Raw genomic sequence first — 19176 nt, 5'->3', positions numbered from 1 at the left:
TCAATTAAGTCTAATCTATGCTTTCTATGTTTTCAACCTGGAGGTGAGGACACTGATAAATTACTGAAAGTTTTCATACTCCATGATACCTTAAAAATAATGTAGTCTAAGGCTGATTGAATGCACACTTTCGGTATGTCTCTGTCCACAGGAGATACACAAATAAGACAAATAAATAAAATCACACAAATAATTAATTATAGGTTTATTTTATACAATTTATAAATTACATTTGTGAACACGGTTGTTTCTACAGAACTTCAGCTGAAATTAGTGTGGGGAAACACTGAACCGGTAATACATTGTGACCTATAACATTGATGCTCTAGCTGTAAGTAGACATTGAAGTCATCAGATTGCTATGAATCCATGCCAACATTTCCAGAGCCCTTCAATAGAAACTATAGTGTTCATTTGTGCACAGACTTCTTGACCTGGTCATTGTTGAGATATCCTTGTTGAATCTGGCAGGATATGAACAGTCAGAGAGTTTTGTGTTCGATCTGATATTTGTGTCAATCTCTCAACCATTGTGGACCAGTCCAGCAGCAAACTCCACCAGCGTGCGTGTTGGTCTTCCAGACATGCCTTTCCTCAGGTAGGGAACTTCATCTTTGTTACTCATCACTCCTGCGATGTCCAGATGAGCCCAATGAGGAGCAGTGACAAACTCTCTCAGGAATGCAGCTGCTGTGCATGCACCGCCAGAACTAGAAAGATAATAAAATGAGTCAGTGAAAAAGCCATGAGTATTTTTAATAGTTTTCTATAGTTTATAGCCGCTGTACGCAATGTAGGCGTAGTTCCAAACATCGTTAACAGTTTTTAAAAAAAAAGTTTAAACTTTTATTTAATTTAGTTTTTCCCCAATTTATGGCGCCCCCCATGGATGGATGCGCTCTCAGCATGTGTATGCTCAGGGCTGGCCCTGACCATATTATAGTGACTTGTGAATGACCTGTATACAATATATTTGTATACAATATATATTTCACTATAAATCTAAAAAAGATGTAAGGAGCCTGAGTGAACGGACAGAAACATACCGGCTGTACTTCCCGATGTTGTTGAGGTCAGCCAGCTGGCAGTCAGTCACCTGTCGGGTGTAGTGCTGGAACAGAGGCATCCTCCACACTCTGTCACCTGTCACAACACTAGCCTTCACACAAAGACACACAGAGACACACACACACAGACACACACACACTTAGTCAAAGCAGGAGCTGATGAACTGAGATGCTGAGTATGTTTATTTTTCTTAGACAGTACCTTGTGCAGCTGTTCCCAGAGCCAGTCGGAGTTTGTAAACACTCCTGTTGCTGCTGAGCCAAGAGCTACATCCATCGCACCTTTGAGAAAGAGAAGCTGTATATTAATATTGATAAATTAACTTTGTATATTGTTATACCAGCCAGGACTGAAGAAACTCATTTTTTCTGTATCTTATACCTTATATCTTTCTGGTGTCGCAAAGATAAGAAATGACTGATTATACACACTTGAACCTAAAATGAATGTCATATGGCTAATACATAACATGGTAACGGGATAATAAATACAAATCTCACCTGTTAACGTGGCAACATTGACAATGGCTCTGGGGTTGAAGGTGTGTCCGTAGCACAGAGCGTCAGCGAGAACCAGTCGGCCCTCTGCATCTGTGTTATCGACCTTTACAGAACAACAATAAAAACCTGTTAATCTACACACTCACATGCAAGTACACCAACACATCACACTAAGGTAACTATTGTATTTGCTCTACCCACCTGGATTGTTTTTCCATTTTTGGCCACAACAACGTCACCAGGTTTAGTAGCTTTTCCACTTGGCATATTCTCACAGAGGGGAGCCAGACCTGATGTATGGTAAAAGGGGAAACAGAAAGATTTAAATACTAAAGAAAGACATTTTCATGTTGTAGGATACGTACATCCAAAATAACCTTTATAGGTGCTGGATCAACCACTGAGAATCAGACCAAAGATTTACACACTGTACAGAGATTTGTTTTGACTCTTCACTCATACATTACAAAGGTTATTTTGATATTTAATACAAATATTGTGCATTCACATTGATTCAAAGTAAGAAAAATATTTTAAAATCCAGTTGGGAAGGCATGGGGGGTGTTATCAATGAAATACATGTTTCAATCAAACACAGTGTCACAATGATGACAGAAATGCTCACCAATAATGTTGACGGGCAGCTTCAGAGCTGCTGCTGTGACAATAGACGCACAAACGGTGGCAGCTCCCCCCATATCAGCTCTCATTGCATCCATAGAAGGAGACGGCTTCAGGGAAATGCCACCACTACCATCAAACAGAGAGGGGACAAAACAACATTAATGTGAGCATTGTAAAAGTCTTTCCTCTTGTGATTAGTTCATAAGCAGGAGGGTGTATTGCTATAGTTTACCTGTCAAAGGTGATGCCCTTGCCCACTAAGAGCAGCGGGGCCTGCTTGCTGTCAGGACAGCCGTTGTAGTGCAGCTCCAGGAAGACAGGGGGCTCTTCTGAACCTCGAGACACACTGAGAAATGCTCCCATCTGTTGCTCCTGTATCCAAGCCTGAGATCTACAGAAACACGAAAGTTATCAGACTTCAACCTGTTTCTGATGTTTAGATTACAAAAGACATTTATAATCAAAATAAGATTTATAATATTTCAATTTAGCTGTTAAGTCAACTATTTAATTAGTTTTGTGGTTAACACCAAATACTCTTACTTGATAGTTACTTTATTATTTTCAAGCCCAAATTAACATGTTGAAATTGCTTGTTTTATACAACCGAACATCCACAACCTAAAGACATTCAAATTACATTGATATTAAAAAAAGAAAAGAGGATTATATCCTGATCATTGATAATCTGGGAGTAGAGGGTGTTTTAAGGATGCAGAAAACATGTTATGGTTATATTATAAGTATAGAGTTAAGCCAACATTTAAAAACATTAAAAAGTAAAAAGATCCTAAAGCCCAATATTTCTCTTCCCTCCAAGTAAAAAGTTTCCCCAAATTTAATGTAATTCTATTTCTGACAATGCCAAAAGAAGCAGTTGAATTAAATAATGTGTTAACATGTCTGAAAGTGTATACAGTGTATCACATGTTTTATTTTTTCTGCCAAAGTTGGGCAACACAAGTGATGAATGATGCTCAAACCTCTTATTTATTGTGACTCTTTCAGCATGTGGTGCTAGCTTGTCTTCAATAGTGTTGGCAAAGGCTGTTGGAGTAATGTAATTGGCTGGAGCCTCCATGAGCAGCCGTGCCAGGTTTTGGCCTTCTCCGTACGTGACTCCTTTCTGCCAACCGGCTGAGTCAGCACTGAAAACAAATACACACAGATATATGTATTGACATAATGCTGCAATCATATGTAATAACTATAGAGCCATATATCACCTATAAAAGTCTGTTTCTGCTAAAGATATTTGTTTTTCTACCTTCCATGAAGATGTGTGGTTACTTTGGTCTTCTTCTTGGATTTCAGTTGGTCATACTGGAACAAACCCAGAGCGGCACCTTCTGCTGCTGACTGGGCATCCCCACAGCTGTCCACCTCCACATGTTTCACCTCCAGGTCCTGAAGCAGCCGGCAGCCAGCTGAACACACACAAATATACAGACATGAGTCATGTAGTAAATCCTCCATGTAGTCACCACATGGACGATCAGAGTCACGTGTCTTACCTGACACTGCCTGTCTAACGTTCTCCTTGCTGGTGTCCCAGTTCTCTGAACCACAAACACCTGCTGTAGTTTTACCCAGCCCGACTACTGCCACACATGGGAAGTCCTGAAGAAGACATGAGAATGATCTAATTACTCTAGAGTTTATTTTGCAGCGAAAAACAGGGTATTCTTAATCTACGTCCACACTTTCTTACCTTGTGGATTCCATAAAATATTCTGCTTTTGCCTTGCTTGACAGTCGGGCCAGAGCTGGGAATGAAAAAACAACAAATGTTGATTTACTAACTATGCAACAAATTCAGGAGAGGCACAGTGTTTGTGTAACATCTATTAGGAATGCACTATTACAATATGTTGCATAAGTTACAGTAGTTTCCAACAGGGAGCCACAAACGTATACTGTTGCTATTGCACTACCTCATTTTACATACGTTTACTTCACTTATATTTGTATTTTTTAACTATTGGCAGTTTTACAGCTTTACCTGGTTTTGTATTTTGTGGTCTGAACCTTATCTATAGTCTAAATGTTGCAATATTCATTGTTTTATTTTAGAAATATTAATGAATATCCAACATTTTTCCAATATCAGTTCTCCCCAAAACGACCATTGGTCCAGTAAATGTAGGATGTTATTATCACATAACAAGACAAATTCTGAAAGTTCACAGTTTTAAAAAATCTCACATTTTTAGCAGTTCAGAGAGTTTTCCAGACAGATTTTGGTCAAAACATGCAGCTGCTTCTGTCAGATGAAGGCCACCCTCCTCTCCTTCCTTCTCAAACACTCCCAGCACCAGACCCTGCAGACACACATGAACACAGAAAGGAACCACATCAGTCCAATTACATAGTCTTTATCACTGTCAATCAACATATCAATAGCTCTACCTATTCTAAGCAACATAGTGTATGCCACTCATACTCCTTGTTTTATTTTGGCAATCCATATGACAATAAACTTTATATTCTCTTATTGGTAAAAGAGACCGCCTGAGTTACTTGTTAGTTAGGATGTTTAGTGAACCATTCTAGTTGTTAAAACTTGACTCTTAGGAAGATATTGATGAGTGATATAGTTTGATTTGAGTCAAACCTGTGTAAAAAAAACACTGAGTACATCTATGTTGTTTGACTTAATTAATCTTTGCATATTTCGTTTATTGGTTGCTTATTGTTTACCATGTCCATTTAATTCTACTTCTGTCAATATATAGCAATTTGAATTGCCTCTGAGGGAAATGTTCAATATAAATAAAGATCCTTGGTCTTCAGATTGAAATCATGATAGTGACCCCGAAAACACATACCATTTCTCCAATCCATCTATATAGGAAGCCAATAAAGGATTTCGAGAGGCTAGTAAATGAAGTAACTTGTAAAATAACAAAGTTTTGACTGTTTTTAGAGACCCACACATGATGCTCTTACAAATAAATACATCCCCTAAACACACACACAAAATACTGAATGGGTAAAGACCTCTGGAGTATAATGTAAAATCTAGATTGGTCCTGTGTTAGACACTGATGCAACTATCTGGAAGCTAATGTTGGGACAGTTACTCACCTTTCTCTCGCTCAGGTGAGTCTGTGACGCAGAAAACGACCTCACGTGTTTACCCGCCTGCACGGTCCTCCTCAGGAGAAGCATTGTCATCTGTTGTTGATATATTAACCACGAAACGAGATATTAATGCCGATATTTAGAGGTCGCATACATGTGGAAAAGGCAATCTCGACCTGACAGCGTCGCGGTTTTCAAACGTCACTAACAAGAGACAAAGACGGAGTTTGTCGCCACCTAGCGGCAGAAGCGATGAGCTGCAGGAGGATTTAAATCAGCAGTTTAACAGGGGCATAAACATCAATCAATGCATCTCTTTTCAGTGTCATCAAATGGATTTCAAGTATGGGGAAATCCTTACTGGCTCAAAACCTGACTATTGGAAGTTTTGTGAAGATAAAATTTAATATATTTAAAACATTGGTGGGTTTTCCTTTTGTGCTGAAAGGATTTAAATACATAGGATGTCATCTGCTGTATAGTTAGAATGTAAAGCCCCCACAGACAACTTTGTTATTTATAAAGATGTGCTTTATGATTTATTTAAATAATTGTATTACTTTAGAAAAGCAAATAAAAAATGTAAAGTCAAAGCTTCAGATCATTGACAACAATAAATACACACAGACAATAATAAGAAACACATACTCCAGATTATTATTTATTGGATGTCTTCTTTAATGTTTTGTATGTGTCACAAGTTTGTTAGTAGGCTGTCCAATACTTTATAACCAATCTGATAGTTGTGATAAAAATCCTTTAGTGTTGGTAAAATTATATAATTATTTTGTGATTATTTTTGGTATTGTTCTTTTTGTGGATTTGAATTATTACTCTAACACATAACTCCCTAATATTCATGCATACTTCACACTTTCTATTAGGGTATAGAATACTGTATTATAACATCATTTTGTAAAAACTGACTTGAGAAGGTTGAAAGTGACTAATAAACACATCAGTTAATGACATTCTATACATGTAATGACAATGATAATGATTTATTTACATTTTTCATCTATAAATGATGTCCAGAATGCAAAAGAAAGTTTGTGCTGCAGGACTTTTTGCATTCATTAAGTGGAAGAGCACTGTCCACAGGGTTGGTTTCACTGTCAGTCATTGTGTTATGCTCCAGTAAATGCTCCTCTGCTGGTACCTCAGTAAAGCAGGTCCAGAGAAGAGATGGTGGGTTCTTCAGGTTTCTTGATTTCTGGTTTAGGCAGTTTGATCCGGCTCATTGCAACCACTCCACAGACGACAAAGTGAGATGCAATGCTGCCCACTCCCAGCCAGAAGGACCAGTCCAGGCTGTCGTCCAGCACATCCAGCACGAAGAGGTTCTCTCGATGATTGGCTACCCGCTCCGTCAGACTGTGGTGCCTCACAGCTGCCAGGAAACACAGCAGGCCCAGGGAAGCAAAGAAAGCTGGAAGAACATACATACATAAACACATATATGTTCAATTTAACCTTTCTCAAGACTGACCTGGTCAAGAGGGCAGCATAAGCATTGTTGCAACAATAAATACAAACTATAAAAATAAACAAATACAACTGTCCCACACTACTATTATTAGTCCATGAAGAAGGGGCAGCATGTTCAAAAGCATGATTGCATAGTTCCATGCTAACTTCTCTGACAGACGATGGATTCTGAGTAAGGGGGAATGGGAAAAAAACATTCAATTATAATAAAAGGGTGAGAGAAGGTACTGAGTATTGAAAAAGTAGAAGAAATTGATGAAGAGACAGAAAGACCTGTTAACTGAATGGATTACAAATTGGTCAAAAATGATTGGTTAAAGCAGCAGTCAAGAAAAAAGGATTTATATAAGGGAGGTATTGAGAGAATAAGGTTAGGCTATGTTTCCTCACAGACCTACCAGCAATGAAGTTCCACAGGTAGAGTCCTTTGTGCCCCTTGATGCTCTGGTAGGGAACTTTTCGTGCGTTGTAAATGCAGAAAGACAGACTGACCAGAGCGAAGCCCACAGCCACCAGTAGGAAGAGGATCACCATCATGTGGAGGCCACTGTTCAATGTCCGCACCAGATTTGGGAAAACTGGAGAGACAGGAAACACAGATAAAAACAAACTATATCAGGGGTGTGAGCTGAGCTAGCTTGTCAAGGTGAAAGTGAGTGAAAAGGTGTTAGTGTGGTATTTCTCTGTTTCTGTAATTCATGCAGGTGTAAAACTAAGAGTATTATTGCTGTTGATGCAGCAGATATGGGGATGCATGGGTATAAACATATACTTTTACTTTTTCTTATTGTGTAAGTTGCCAATTGCATGGTAACATTTAATATTTTATGTGTATTTTTCAATATTTAAATTTAAAAAAAATGTGTATTTCTTTTTTTAAACACTTCGGGTGAATACAAATGATGATAATAATAATAATAATACAGTAAAGAGTTTAATACAAAGTGTTTTATGCTTCATGGTTAAAACAGGAATACAAACCTTTCAGGACAGCAATGAAGTAGATAATTTAAATATAATAAAACAAGTTCAAATGGATATAAAATACCCCAAATTAAGTACCGGACATTAAAATGCAACATTATAAAAAGACATTTTGGAAATAAAAGTAGGTGTCCACAAAACAGTGGACATTTCTTCTCATAATGAATGAAACACAATACACCACTACAGGTTGTTTTTTTTAACTTACTGTATATTTTGGACCGCCTGTTGCCCAGCCCACACTTCTTGGTCTTGCCTCCCTGGAACAAACCGTAGTAAATGTGCCCGATGAACAGCTCCATCTCAGGATGGGAAGCGTTCACTATCTCTGCCCCGGTTTTGCACAGGATCCGCCCGGTGACCCAGCGCTCCGTGGACAGAGCCACGACCAGCAGCACCACCGAGCCGACGCAGAGCACCGAGGCCGCGGAGAAGGTTATCCGTTTCCACAGCGAAGGCATCTTACGAGCCCATGGTGCCCGGAGGAAGGTAACACTACACCGGGCAGCGACCACCACGCACACTCGGCGATCACCATGAGTTTAGTCTGAAGTTTGTAAAAGAAAAATAATCATACTCGGATATAGTATTGTTATTCTTCAAAGGGCGTCACATGTATTGGCGAGTTAGTCACTGAGGAAGAGAAACTGAATATACGGCGGTCAGAGAGATCCGTTACCGGGAGAAACTCTATCCCTGCCAGCCCCCCCCCCCCCCCCCCCCCCCCCCCAAACACACACACCCTCCTCTTTATTCAGGAGAGAAATTAACCTTTAAAGATGACCTTTTCAGCTGGACATGTATCACGATGTGATCGTAAAATCATGCAAGCATAGGTAATGGTGTCAAAGTGACATATATGATTCATTGATAAGCTAAAGGTCAGAGGGTTTAACACAGAGGGACCAATGAACAAAAACTGAGTGGGATTTATATCCCTACATCTCTCATCTTGTTCATTCCATGCTCTTTCATTAAAGCCTATCTCATATGGCCTACGTGGTTTAAAGTAACACATTACTTTAATCAAGCACTGTACTTGGCCTATATGTTTAAGCAAAGTGTCATATCAGTTCAGTGGGTTTGGAAGACATGTATGACATATTTATTTATTCTTTGCAAATGCAACACCTCTGTTGGACAAATTCTGCATGTATATATGTCAAAAGTGTGTCTGAATAATCTCATTACAAGCAATTATCAGTAAAACAATAAAAATACAACTACATATTACAGTCAATGTAGCACTCTCTATATGTTAGTGTTGTATTAATTGGAATTGTTGACACAGTTGTAGTTCAATTTCAAATATGTCTCAGTATGCTCTACAACAACAGTAAGGAAGCAGTGGTTGTCAGTGAAAATGTGGCTTTCAATAACCTTTCAACAATTAACATTAAATTGATTTCAAAGGTCTAAGACAATAAATGGAAGTTGAAGCTATGATTAAATATTAACATAAATGTTATTCCTTTATTTTTCAATTCAAGATGTGATGTGTGATTAGTTTCACCTACTAATACTTTTTGTGTGGGCGAAAAAGCAGTCAATGTCATAAAAAGGCGACATCTTCTGGTGATTCTGTGTAATTACAGTGCGCGATGACGTCAGAGCTTGTGACGCAGAGGTAAGTCTCCAGGCAGCAGCAACAGCGGATGAGACCGTTTGGCTGAAGATGGCGGATTCGCTGTCGTCAGGTCTGGGAGAGGAGCAGGAGAAGGAGAATGAGGACAGGGAGCGGGACGGGATGGCTGCCAAAACAGAGAAAAACAACGAGAAGGACCGAGTCACGGACACCCTACGATCCAACGATAAAAACGGAGGCAGCAATGACAAGAAACGCAACCTGTCAGGTGAGAGCTAGCATCGTTACTACAGCCTGCAGTCTGACAGCGCTAACGCTAGCTAGCTGCTGAAGTGACTGTTTTTAATTCAACTGACCAAGTTGTGTTTGTTTTTATAACATTATTGCACTGTATAGGTGGTTATATGTGTTGAGCGCGCTGTTTCAACTTCAATATGTTACTGAGTCTGTGCAGCCTGTGGCACAGTTCCGAGTTTGCAATTGATCTCTGTATGTGGCTAAGTATATCACTACAGCTACTGTTTCTTAAGCACTCAGCTGAATTAAAGTCACGTTGCGTTGCTCATTTATGCTATATGCATCTCAGCTGTAACACGGCTGTCAGCGACACATGACGGTTGTATTTGATGTTAAACATGCAGAAGTGTAGATAGGCCACTGCGAAGCTATGACGTGCTGTAAGACGTGCTGTTTCTTTGCAAAGGCGCATTCAGGAGCGCGGCTGAGAGTGGGAAACGTTTAGCACAAAAGTATGTGGACACAATGTTTACTACTCTGTATGTGAGGGAATTTTCCTGGCCTGTCCCTTTGGTTCCCATTAATGTCATGTCAATTATATAAGCAATTGAGGGGGCTTCACAATTCGACACCTTTGCTTTTTACCATCGCTTAAGGGAACAATACCCCAAAAAAACCTCAGCCGTGAGAAAAATGTAAAAAACCGTAGAAAAAGCTACCAGAAAGAGCTGAACCAAACAAGAATGTATATGTATGATATTATTGGGATAAATTAACAGATATTACAGGTTAATTTCTGCTGCTTTTAGTTTCCAATGTACCCCATACACAATTCAAAGTCTTCAGATAATGTTTTCCAATGTGTAGAAGACCTTAAATGCCCTGAACTCATCCAACAACTTTTGGATGAACTCAGCCTTACCTGTGAGCTAAACTATCACACAAACATCATATTGAAACTAATGTTCTTGTGACTGGTAGGGGGGGAAAGCAGCCAGTTTACAACCCTTTTTTGAAAATGTTCCCAAATGTGTCCGTTATAGCAGGGAGTTTATGGTTTAGGAATGAGATGTTCAGCATTCGCATGTGGGTGTAGTATTTGGTTAAGGACCTGTTTGGTCAAATAGGGAAGGTATTTCTTATCTTAATTCCAATTATAATGGTTTATTATGAGCTAAGGACTCCGCTTTGTCTGCAGTGTAAACCAGGCAACTGCTGCTAACACGAGAGAAGCTAAAATTGTAGTCATTTTTATCCCTTAGGTATAAGTCATCATTGGAGATGTGAATTTCCCTTAGAAGGCTTAAGTGTGTATGTGTATTAGTTAAATTATTTGTCTTCTGTCCATTTCTTGCTTTAGACCTGTCTCTGGTCAGATTTATAACTACTGAGCTCACCAGAGGCTACTTCCTGGAACACAATGAGGCCAAATACACGGAGCGCAGAGAGAGGGTCTACACTTGCCTCCGCATCCCCAAGGAGCTGGAGAAGGTAAAAACAATCAATTCAGTGTGATACACTTTTTTAAAGCCACAAGTAAATAAATGGCATTTTCTTATTCTCCATTTCTGTCTCTCATTCTCTTTCTTTAGTTGATGACATTCGGCTTCTTCCTCTGTCTGGATGCTTTTCTCTATGTGTTCACCCTGCTGCCCCTCAGGGTGATTCTGGCTCTTTTACGGCTCCTCACGTTGCCTTGCTGTGGCCTCGGGTAAAGTACACGATTTTTAGGAATGCAAATACACGTCATTTATCTCTCATTAGCCACAATAATATTTAAGTCATTATTTAACACTAAGTTTTATATTTAGATGTCGGTTGCATTAGATTGTGTCAGATTGCATAATTCTGTGTTGTACTGTTTTTGCTATGAAGTAACCACACCAACAAACAAATACCATCACATAGCAACATCTACATTTGTAAACAGGACCTGTGAAGCATTATTTTTACCCTCTAGAGGGCAGTACAGCTCTCACTGTTCTCTTTTCCCTCCTTGTGACTTTCCCGTTGTGAACATTTCTACCATGTCTAAAATATGTTTGTGTGTTTTAGTGGCTCCCGCCTGCTCCAGCCAGCACAGGTGTGTGATGTGCTGAAAGGCTTCATCATGGTGTTGTGTTACTCCATGATGAGCTACGTGGATTACTCCATGATGTACCACCTCATCAGGGGACAGTCTGTCATCAAACTCTACATCATATACAACATGTTAGAGGTACACCATGATAATACTGCAATAATAATCTTTGTATCTGATTGTACTGAACAGTGAGCCATCAACTCATCCGCTCTCTTGCCTCCTCTCGTCCTCCCCTGTTGTGATTTAAGGTGGCAGATCGCCTCTTCTCATCATTTGGTCAGGACATCCTGGACGCTCTGTACTGGACAGCCACAGAACCAAAGGAGAAGAAGAGAGCGCACATAGGCGTGATTCCTCACTTCCTCATGGCTGTGCTCTACGTCTGTATCCTCACAGAGAACAACCTGTGATTGTTGTTCCCAGTTTGTGTAACTTGTTGCTTTTGTGCACGGTCTTTAAAACTGTTTTGGGCCCTGTTATTGACAAAACAATGAGTCAATCAATTAAAAAGAGCCTACAGATAAACCAATTATTAAATAACTATCAGTAGCAGCCTGACACAGCTTTTCTTTAGACTACTAAAACAATGGGCCTACATCAGAATCAATTAATACACAGCATGATATTCTTCGCTGTACTCCTCAGTCTATTTTTTTCCTTAGCACATATTCATCTAGTTCTCCATGCCATCCTCATCATGGTTCAGGCCACCACTCTGAACGTAGCCTTCAACTCCCACAACAAATCCCTGCTCACCATCATGATGTCAAACAACGTGAGTTTAATGCATACAGACATTTAACTGAATTATGTAGCATGAGTTCAGCCATGATATCTGTTTCTTTTTTGCAGTTTGTGGAGATCAAAGGAAGCGTGTTCAAGAAGTTTGAAAAGAACAACCTTTTCCAGATGTCAAACAGCGGTAAGTGTTCAAGGATCTCTAAAACAGCTAAATATAAGACGTAAAATCAGCAGTCTGCATATTTTGTAACTCCGCCTATGAAGTACAAGGTAAAATTATGGAATTGAGCTCTACCGCAGTGAGTACAAAGTAGGTTAATCCGGGATTGATTTGTTTCATTTCCACAGACATAAAAGAGAGGTTCACCAACTACATCCTCCTGCTCATCGTCTGTCTGAGGAACATGGAGCAGTTCTCCTGGAACCCTGGTAAACCAACGCAGTGCTACACAGATAATGGGATATTACTGATACCTACACACATGGTGCACCTGTATGACAGCTAGAAGTGACATCATGCTGCTCCTCTCAGCTACATCCTCTGCTCTTATCAGCTTGGTTCAACAGTAAACTGTCACTGAATGTTAAAACCAGTATTTTACTGAATATTGTCACTTATCAGTTTTTATTGTTTGTTTTCAGACCACTTGTGGGTGCTGTTTCCTGATGTAGTCATGGTGATTGCCTCTGAGGTCGCTGTGGACGTTGTGAAGCACGCCTTCATCACCAAATTCAATGACATCAGTGCTGATGTGAGAACGCATGAAATATTTTTGCTGTTTATACATTAGGTTGTGCTGCAGTTGGTGTCTTGATAAGTGTGCAAAGACACCTAAGAGAGCAATGTTGTTGTTTAAAGGAGAATCAAACACAAAGAACACGTTTGAATTTTCCTGATGTAGTCATGGTGATTGCCTCTGAGGTGGCTGTGGACGTTGTGAAGCACGCCTTCATCACCAAATTCAATGACATCAGTGCTGATGTGAGAACGCATGAAATATTTTTGCTGTTTATACATTAGGTTGTGCTGCAGTTGGTGTCTTGATAAGTGTGCAAAGACACCTAAGAGAGCAATGTTGTTGTTTAAAGGAGAATCAAACACAAAGAACACGTTTGAATTTTACTAAATCTAGTTACGTTAAGTGCTTTTAAACCAGTTCTTACACTCCTCATCACAGTTAATGGGCCCTTTTTGCCCTCTCCTCTTTTAATGTACTTTTAGCAGAGCCATTACATGGATTAGCTTGGAAGCCTTCTATTGTTATTTTCTGTTAGTAATTTTTGACACAAATGGAAGAGGTTGATGCAAAGGCTTAATAGCTAGTAGTGATAAATAATGAAGACACAGATGTGTCAGCACAGATTTGGATGTGGTTGCTTGACACTGAGCAAACTCCATCCACACCACCAGGACAGTGAGACACGGTCAACAAAAGTTCAGTAAACAACTCCTAGGCCCAGATTTGAGATAATCCTTTTCATTTACTTTTTAAAAGGTGAATGCATTTCAAGCTCAACATAACCAATCCTGTTCGACTGTATTGACATACACCAGGTGTTTGCTCTTGCTCTTTGATTTCCTGCAAGGAGACGTAACCTTAGTTATGTAACAAAAACACACTGCACAAGAAGGGATTAACCCCTTTATATCCAAAGTGTCAAACATAATCACACATGAGTTAGCATCCAAGCACTTGTTTACCATGCTGTAAACATTTAATCCATGTGTGCACATAGCTTTTTTCTTTTTATCAAAATGTAATTTGGCACATCTCCTGCTGCTAACCATACCAAAGCTCATATTAACACATAACAGATGAATACATAACTCAGATTCCCTCTGCTAAGTCCGTGTATTTTAGCATCTGTATGTTCTTGTGATATTTTTTTACTTTTTGGGCTAATGTGTTACTGTATGTTGTTTTTCCAGGTTTACGGGGAATACAGAGCCAGCCTTGCCTTTGATCTTCTCAGCAGTCGCCAGAAAAATGTGAGTAAAATCAGTTAAAATATCAGATTTGGTTCAAAACTAGGACAGAGTTTGTCCTATTTAGGGGTCAGGATCCAAATTTGGGTCACCTGTCCATCTATTTATATTAACAGTACTTAATTTAATGAGTTTTTATCAACAATTTAATCGTAAAAGTGTTTTTTATTCTGGCAGCGAGCTCATTGAACTACTACTTAAGGAAAAACACTGCTGTTCATGTTGTTTCCATATTTCATGATATGATTAAGTTCTGTTACGTACTTACTTTTGTTAGTGAGGAATATTAATGATGATTCTTGTTGATGCATATTTGAGAAAATGTCATAAATGTATCTCCAGGCTTACACAGACTACAGTGACTCAGTATCCAGAAGAATGGGCTTCATCCCACTCCCTTTGGCTCTGCTGGTCAGTCACAGTCATGAAATATCAATTTATATTCCAATCATGTGTTCTCAGTGTAAGGTTTTATACACTCAAATCTGATTATGTGTTTGTGTTTCTTTTATCAGTTGATCAGAGTCGTAACCAGCTCAGTGAAGATCCAGGGTTCCCTCTCTTTCATGTGTGTGCTGCTGTTTTACCTGGGGTAATTGTCAAGTTTTGAACACCCTTCTTGCAGTGTTATTTGTGTTTTTAAAAGTAAACATTTATTATGTGTTAATTGTGGTGGCCCGTGGACAAAAGCAGTAGTTTCCATGAGCTCCACCGTCTCGTTTTGTGTAGGGAAGACTCAACTTGGTCATGAAGGACGTTTGACCAATACGTTTACTCACTTTAGTGATTCGGACTCGTATGAAAACTGGTCTTGAATGACTGGTTTCAAATTCAACTAATGTTTTAGCCCCCAATGTTAATTAATATACTGATGTTAAATGCAAAGTACATTTTTGCCTTTGCTCACCAATAACTGTCCTTTGAGATTATCCTTCGTTTTAGCCGTAAGTGCCAAATATATAATGTAAAAAATAAAACAATTCAAAGATAAATTATACAAATTGATACTCCTCCCGCTGAAAGTCACATTCTTGTGTAAGTCATATACAGGTATTCGTTTTATATTCATACTTTTTTATTACCAGTCAAAATGTTCTTGTAGCACCTTCAATGTTCACCCGTACTCACATATCCACATGTTTTGTGTGTTTGTGCACAGGATGATCACTCTGAAGGTGCTCAACAGTATTCTTCTGCTGGGTACGTCTTGTGGATTCGTCAAAGAGGCCAACATGGAGGAGAAGCTCTTCAACCCTCCGCCCTCTGTTGTCTCCAGCCGTGCCAACTCCAGAGCTCACCGCACCAAACACGTCCACATTTCCCCACAGCAAGGTAGCACTCTATCCAACGCTTACAATAATAATAGCCGCAGACTCACTACTCCAAATCTTTATTGTCATTTTTGTAACAATGGTGCCTTGATATAACATTAAGCCTTGACCTAGTAGTAAATTAAAAAAAACAGGGGAAAAAGGGTGTGTCATATTGTATTGCTGAAAGTAAAAATACAGCTGACTTAAAACAAAGGATCAGATTTGGCTCAATACATCAGTGTTGCCACTGCCGATCAGGTGAAAATGCATTGCTCTACTCCAATTCTAATCTTTGAGATCGAATTTGGACACCCCTATAGTCAAATGTAAAAGATTATGTCAGTGATTTAATGTGCCTTTCTGATTATTCTTGCTGCTTGCAATTGTTAATGTCAAACCCTGTTGGATGTAGTCACAGTAAGTTTAATGACGCAGGTGAGGCAGGCCATCTCGGTGACGTCTTGTCTTAGTCATTGAAAAAAAGATGGTTGATGAACATATTTATTCAGAGTTTTTGTTAAGGAAATAAACACTGCTTATGACAGTTGCTAAGCTTTGATTGGATAATTGCTATTTGGATTAAACTCCTCCATCCTTTCTCAAATAGAACCCACAATTGAAAAAGGAGGAATATCAGTGGCAGCAGAGGTTTCTCCGCCCCCCAGTGTGGCAGAGAGCTCTGTCCCAACACTCCCTAAGAGCGACTCGGACACTTTCCTGACCACGCCAGACGGGGATGAGGATGAAAAAATCATCAATGCCGACACCGGACTGGAAGGTCTCGAACAAAGAACGCCCAAGAAAGACTTGCTGGAAATAGACCGCTTCACCATCTGTGGCAACCGAATAGACTGAAAGCCACAGGGAGACATCCAGTCAGTGAGCCCTGGCAAAACGCCAAGATTCAGGGATCAGAAACACGGGTCGTGGAGCATGCTCAGACTAGAGATACTTCAGTGCACCTGACCCCTGAGTATTTATTTATTTATTACTGACAAAACCAGCCAAGGCATAACGCTGTTACTACAAGCATCAGAGGTGACTTCAGATGTCTCCATCTGGTCCAGCCGGTGCCTCGTGAACCTGGTTCACTCCGAGGATTGCTCCTGGGATGTCTTGCCAACCTGAAGACATGCTTGCTCATGATGATGGGAGAAAACTGGCATAGCTGAAGAAGAGCAAGAAGACAGAAACGCATATGTGTCGCAGTGCCACGTGGGTCACCGTGTGATGAAATGACAGCTGGACTGTGCGAGTACGTGTTCAAAAGCACAATCATGCGTACAGTGCAGATTTGTTTTTAGAAAGAACAAACTTGTCAATTTTTTAAACCTTTTTTTATTTCATAAGCCTGAAAAATTCTAATATTTAAAATGAAGTTTTTATGAAGAATCTCAGATCTTTTTCTAGAATCGACCTGCAGGACTCAGACTCACAATCACATTAACACACTGTTGAAATCTCAAACTCGGCTGACACACACACACACACACACACACACACACACACACACACACACACACACACACACACACACACACACACACACACACACACACACATTTAGAAGGGTTTCGTTTAAAGTAAATTACTGTGCAGTCCGACATGGCAGCAGTGACACTAGGTGCAGTCCTGCTGAGTGCACTGGTTTTGGTTACAGGGGTAACTTTACCTTTTTAGGTGCAGATCAAAGTGTGAAGGTTTTAGTGTCATGCAACGTGTGTTGATATTGTTACTTTAAGCACTGAGATAGGCTGGTGCCTGTTTGTAAAGACAGTATTTATTTGAAATGTAACTCTAAGTCAGACAAGTTTGGAAGGTATTTCATTTTTAGATGATTTTCTTTTTCAAATGCTTCATGTCAACACGCATGTAGCCAACCTTTAGTCACGTCTTTGTGTAACACCACTGTGTTCTTGGTCTCATTTAAATTTCATGGTGTGACACTCACATACCAGCATCAATTTAACATGTTTTGTTATTATTTCCCATTATCTTTACAATGATATGAAAAATAATTAAGGTTACATGTATGCAGGTGAAATGTTTAAGGGTATCATGTGATATTCACTTATCAAAAACCACAAGGATCATATGAGCACTTTTTATTTTCCTGAGAGCTGCAAGTAGAACTCAGGTTGGAATCCTAAATGTTGCTGACATGTTTGGTGTGTTTGTTGTTCGGCTGGCTTTGGTAATTGGAAGAAGCTTTCTCCAAATGCTTTTATACCTAACAACCTTCAGAAGCTGTGAAAGCTGGAGGCATTGTTGAACATATCATTTCTGAAGTGCCAGGAGAAGTATGTCCTGGGCATGAACTGCAAGCTAACCAACAATTTAGCATCTCATGCTAATATCCTGTTTCATTTGATTTAAGCAACAGTGCTTAACATTTGTACTTGCAAAAAAGAAATACCCAGTGATTTTTAAAATACACAAGTCTTTCAACATCAATTATTGCTTCTCTGAAGATATTTCCAGAATCATCAAAGACTAAAAATGTAAAGTAAAGGAAGAATAACTAAATTGTGACTGTCCATAAATCCCTCACACTACGCCACTTCAGAAAATCCCAACTTTCTGTTAAGAATTTCAAAATCTACGTTTTGTTTAGCAGACCTTCTGGATTTTTTTTTATTATATACATCCGAACCAGACTAAAGGAGGACATTCAACAAAATGAAATGAACAAGCACAGTCTTGTGAACAAAGCATTATGAGTGACAGTGCAGTGTGTATGTTTGGTGTGTGTATGTGAGAGAGGGAGATCATGTACATTGCATGGATGGATCTCACTGCTACTTCAAGACATGCTCTATGTATGAAACTGATATTGTATTGTTTTTATTTTGTGTGTACAACAACTCGTCTATGTAACAAATCTCCTATGTGGTAGAAGGAGAATAAATCAAGATTTTGTTTTGTAACCCTTTCTGGTGCCATCCTACTGTTTAATTGTGTGTGTGTGTGTGTGTGTGTGTGTGTGTGTGTGTGTGTGTGTGTGTGTGTGTGTGTGTGTGTGTGTGTGTGTGTGTGTGTGTGTGTGTGTGTGTGTGTGTGTGTGTGTGTGTGTGTGTGTGTGTGTGTGTGTGTGTGTGTGTGTGTGTGTGTGTGAGAAACTGATTCATGTACTGTACACGTTCCCCCACATCTATACGAAAAGGCTCTGGAGTTGGAGGGATGAGGATGATGACATTGTACCCCAATTAATACTTCAGGCAAACATACTGTAAGTGCCATATTTACTTTATGATTTCTACATTTTCCCCCTTTAGAGTCTACATGATATTATGGAAGTTGTAAGAGTTCTCTATAACCACATTATCTGAGTAGTAGCAGAAGACAGTTTGATTTAAAAATATGTAATAGGTTGAGGAGAAATCATCTTTCCACTATTACACCATACAAATACTTATCAAGTAATTTATTTGACGTCATTCATACATACGCTCTTTTATACTTTGAGATTTTGTGTATTTTTC

General features: G+C 39.3%; 3 protein-coding genes across 3 annotated transcripts; 1 reads left to right on the top strand and 2 right to left on the bottom strand.

The window, feature by feature from the left end:
* Nucleotides 1–192: 192 nt before the first annotated feature.
* Nucleotides 193–5503, bottom strand: lap3 (leucine aminopeptidase 3). The gene is made up of 13 exons (XM_063884861.1): nt 5280–5503; nt 4398–4513; nt 3904–3958; nt 3707–3812; nt 3460–3619; nt 3176–3340; nt 2425–2583; nt 2194–2318; nt 1770–1858; nt 1569–1671; nt 1270–1349; nt 1047–1159; nt 193–710 (listed from the first exon to the last, which is right to left on the bottom strand). The coding sequence occupies exons 1-13, from the start codon at nt 5367–5369 to the stop codon at nt 524–526; spliced, it is 1548 nt and encodes a 515-aa protein (XP_063740931.1). The 5' UTR covers nt 5370–5503; the 3' UTR covers nt 193–523.
* Nucleotides 5504–5958: 455 nt separating this feature from the next.
* clrn2 (clarin 2) lies at nt 5959–9385 on the bottom strand. The gene is made up of 4 exons (XM_063884436.1): nt 9342–9385; nt 7957–8295; nt 7163–7342; nt 5959–6705 (listed from the first exon to the last, which is right to left on the bottom strand). Exons 2-4 carry the CDS (start codon nt 8207–8209, stop codon nt 6437–6439), a joined length of 702 nt encoding a protein of 233 aa, XP_063740506.1. The 5' UTR covers nt 8210–8295; nt 9342–9385; the 3' UTR covers nt 5959–6436.
* On the top strand, nt 9375–18626 carry tapt1b (transmembrane anterior posterior transformation 1b). Its single transcript, XM_063884435.1, has 14 exons — nt 9375–9601; nt 10931–11061; nt 11163–11281; nt 11626–11788; nt 11902–12037; nt 12331–12428; nt 12506–12575; nt 12743–12823; nt 13037–13146; nt 14325–14384; nt 14724–14792; nt 14897–14973; nt 15541–15713; nt 16302–18626. Exons 1-14 carry the CDS (start codon nt 9424–9426, stop codon nt 16547–16549), a joined length of 1713 nt encoding a protein of 570 aa, XP_063740505.1. The 5' UTR covers nt 9375–9423; the 3' UTR covers nt 16550–18626.
* The last annotated feature ends 550 nt before the right edge of the window (nt 18627–19176 follow it).

This window comes from Eleginops maclovinus, chromosome 5 (assembly GCF_036324505.1).
Source record: "Eleginops maclovinus isolate JMC-PN-2008 ecotype Puerto Natales chromosome 5, JC_Emac_rtc_rv5, whole genome shotgun sequence".
Classification (NCBI taxonomy): domain Eukaryota; kingdom Metazoa; phylum Chordata; class Actinopteri; order Perciformes; family Eleginopidae; genus Eleginops; species Eleginops maclovinus.
The sequence above is the reverse complement of the archived record's forward strand: the minus strand, read 5'-3'. Positions and strand labels throughout refer to the sequence as shown.

What these genes read in the sequence shown, in the direction of transcription:
- lap3 (XM_063884861.1), bottom strand. Translation starts at nt 5,369, where the DNA reads ATGACAATGCTTCTCCTGAGGAGGACCGTGCAGGCGGGTAAACACGTG. An exon ending in GCTGCCCGTCAACATTATTG is followed by an intron (nt 1,859 to 2,193) that starts GTGAGCATTTCT and finishes ACCATACATCAG; the next exon opens with GTCTGGCTCCCCTCTGTGAG. An exon ending in CAATGTTGCCACGTTAACAG is followed by an intron (nt 1,350 to 1,568) that starts GTGAGATTTGTA and finishes TCTTTCTCAAAG; the next exon opens with GTGCGATGGATGTAGCTCTT.
- clrn2 (XM_063884436.1), bottom strand. Translation starts at nt 8,209, where the DNA reads ATGCCTTCGCTGTGGAAACGGATAACCTTCTCCGCGGCCTCGGTGCTC. An exon ending in CAGGCGGTCCAAAATATACA is followed by an intron (nt 7,343 to 7,956) that starts GTAAGTTAAAAA and finishes CTGTCTCTCCAG; the next exon opens with TTTTCCCAAATCTGGTGCGG. An exon ending in CCTGTGGAACTTCATTGCTG is followed by an intron (nt 6,706 to 7,162) that starts GTAGGTCTGTGA and finishes ATGTTCTTCCAG; the next exon opens with CTTTCTTTGCTTCCCTGGGC.
- tapt1b (XM_063884435.1), top strand. Translation starts at nt 9,424, where the DNA reads ATGGCGGATTCGCTGTCGTCAGGTCTGGGAGAGGAGCAGGAGAAGGAG. An exon ending in TCCCCAAGGAGCTGGAGAAG is followed by an intron (nt 11,062 to 11,162) that starts GTAAAAACAATC and finishes CTCTTTCTTTAG; the next exon opens with TTGATGACATTCGGCTTCTT. An exon ending in CCATCATGATGTCAAACAAC is followed by an intron (nt 12,429 to 12,505) that starts GTGAGTTTAATG and finishes TCTTTTTTGCAG; the next exon opens with TTTGTGGAGATCAAAGGAAG.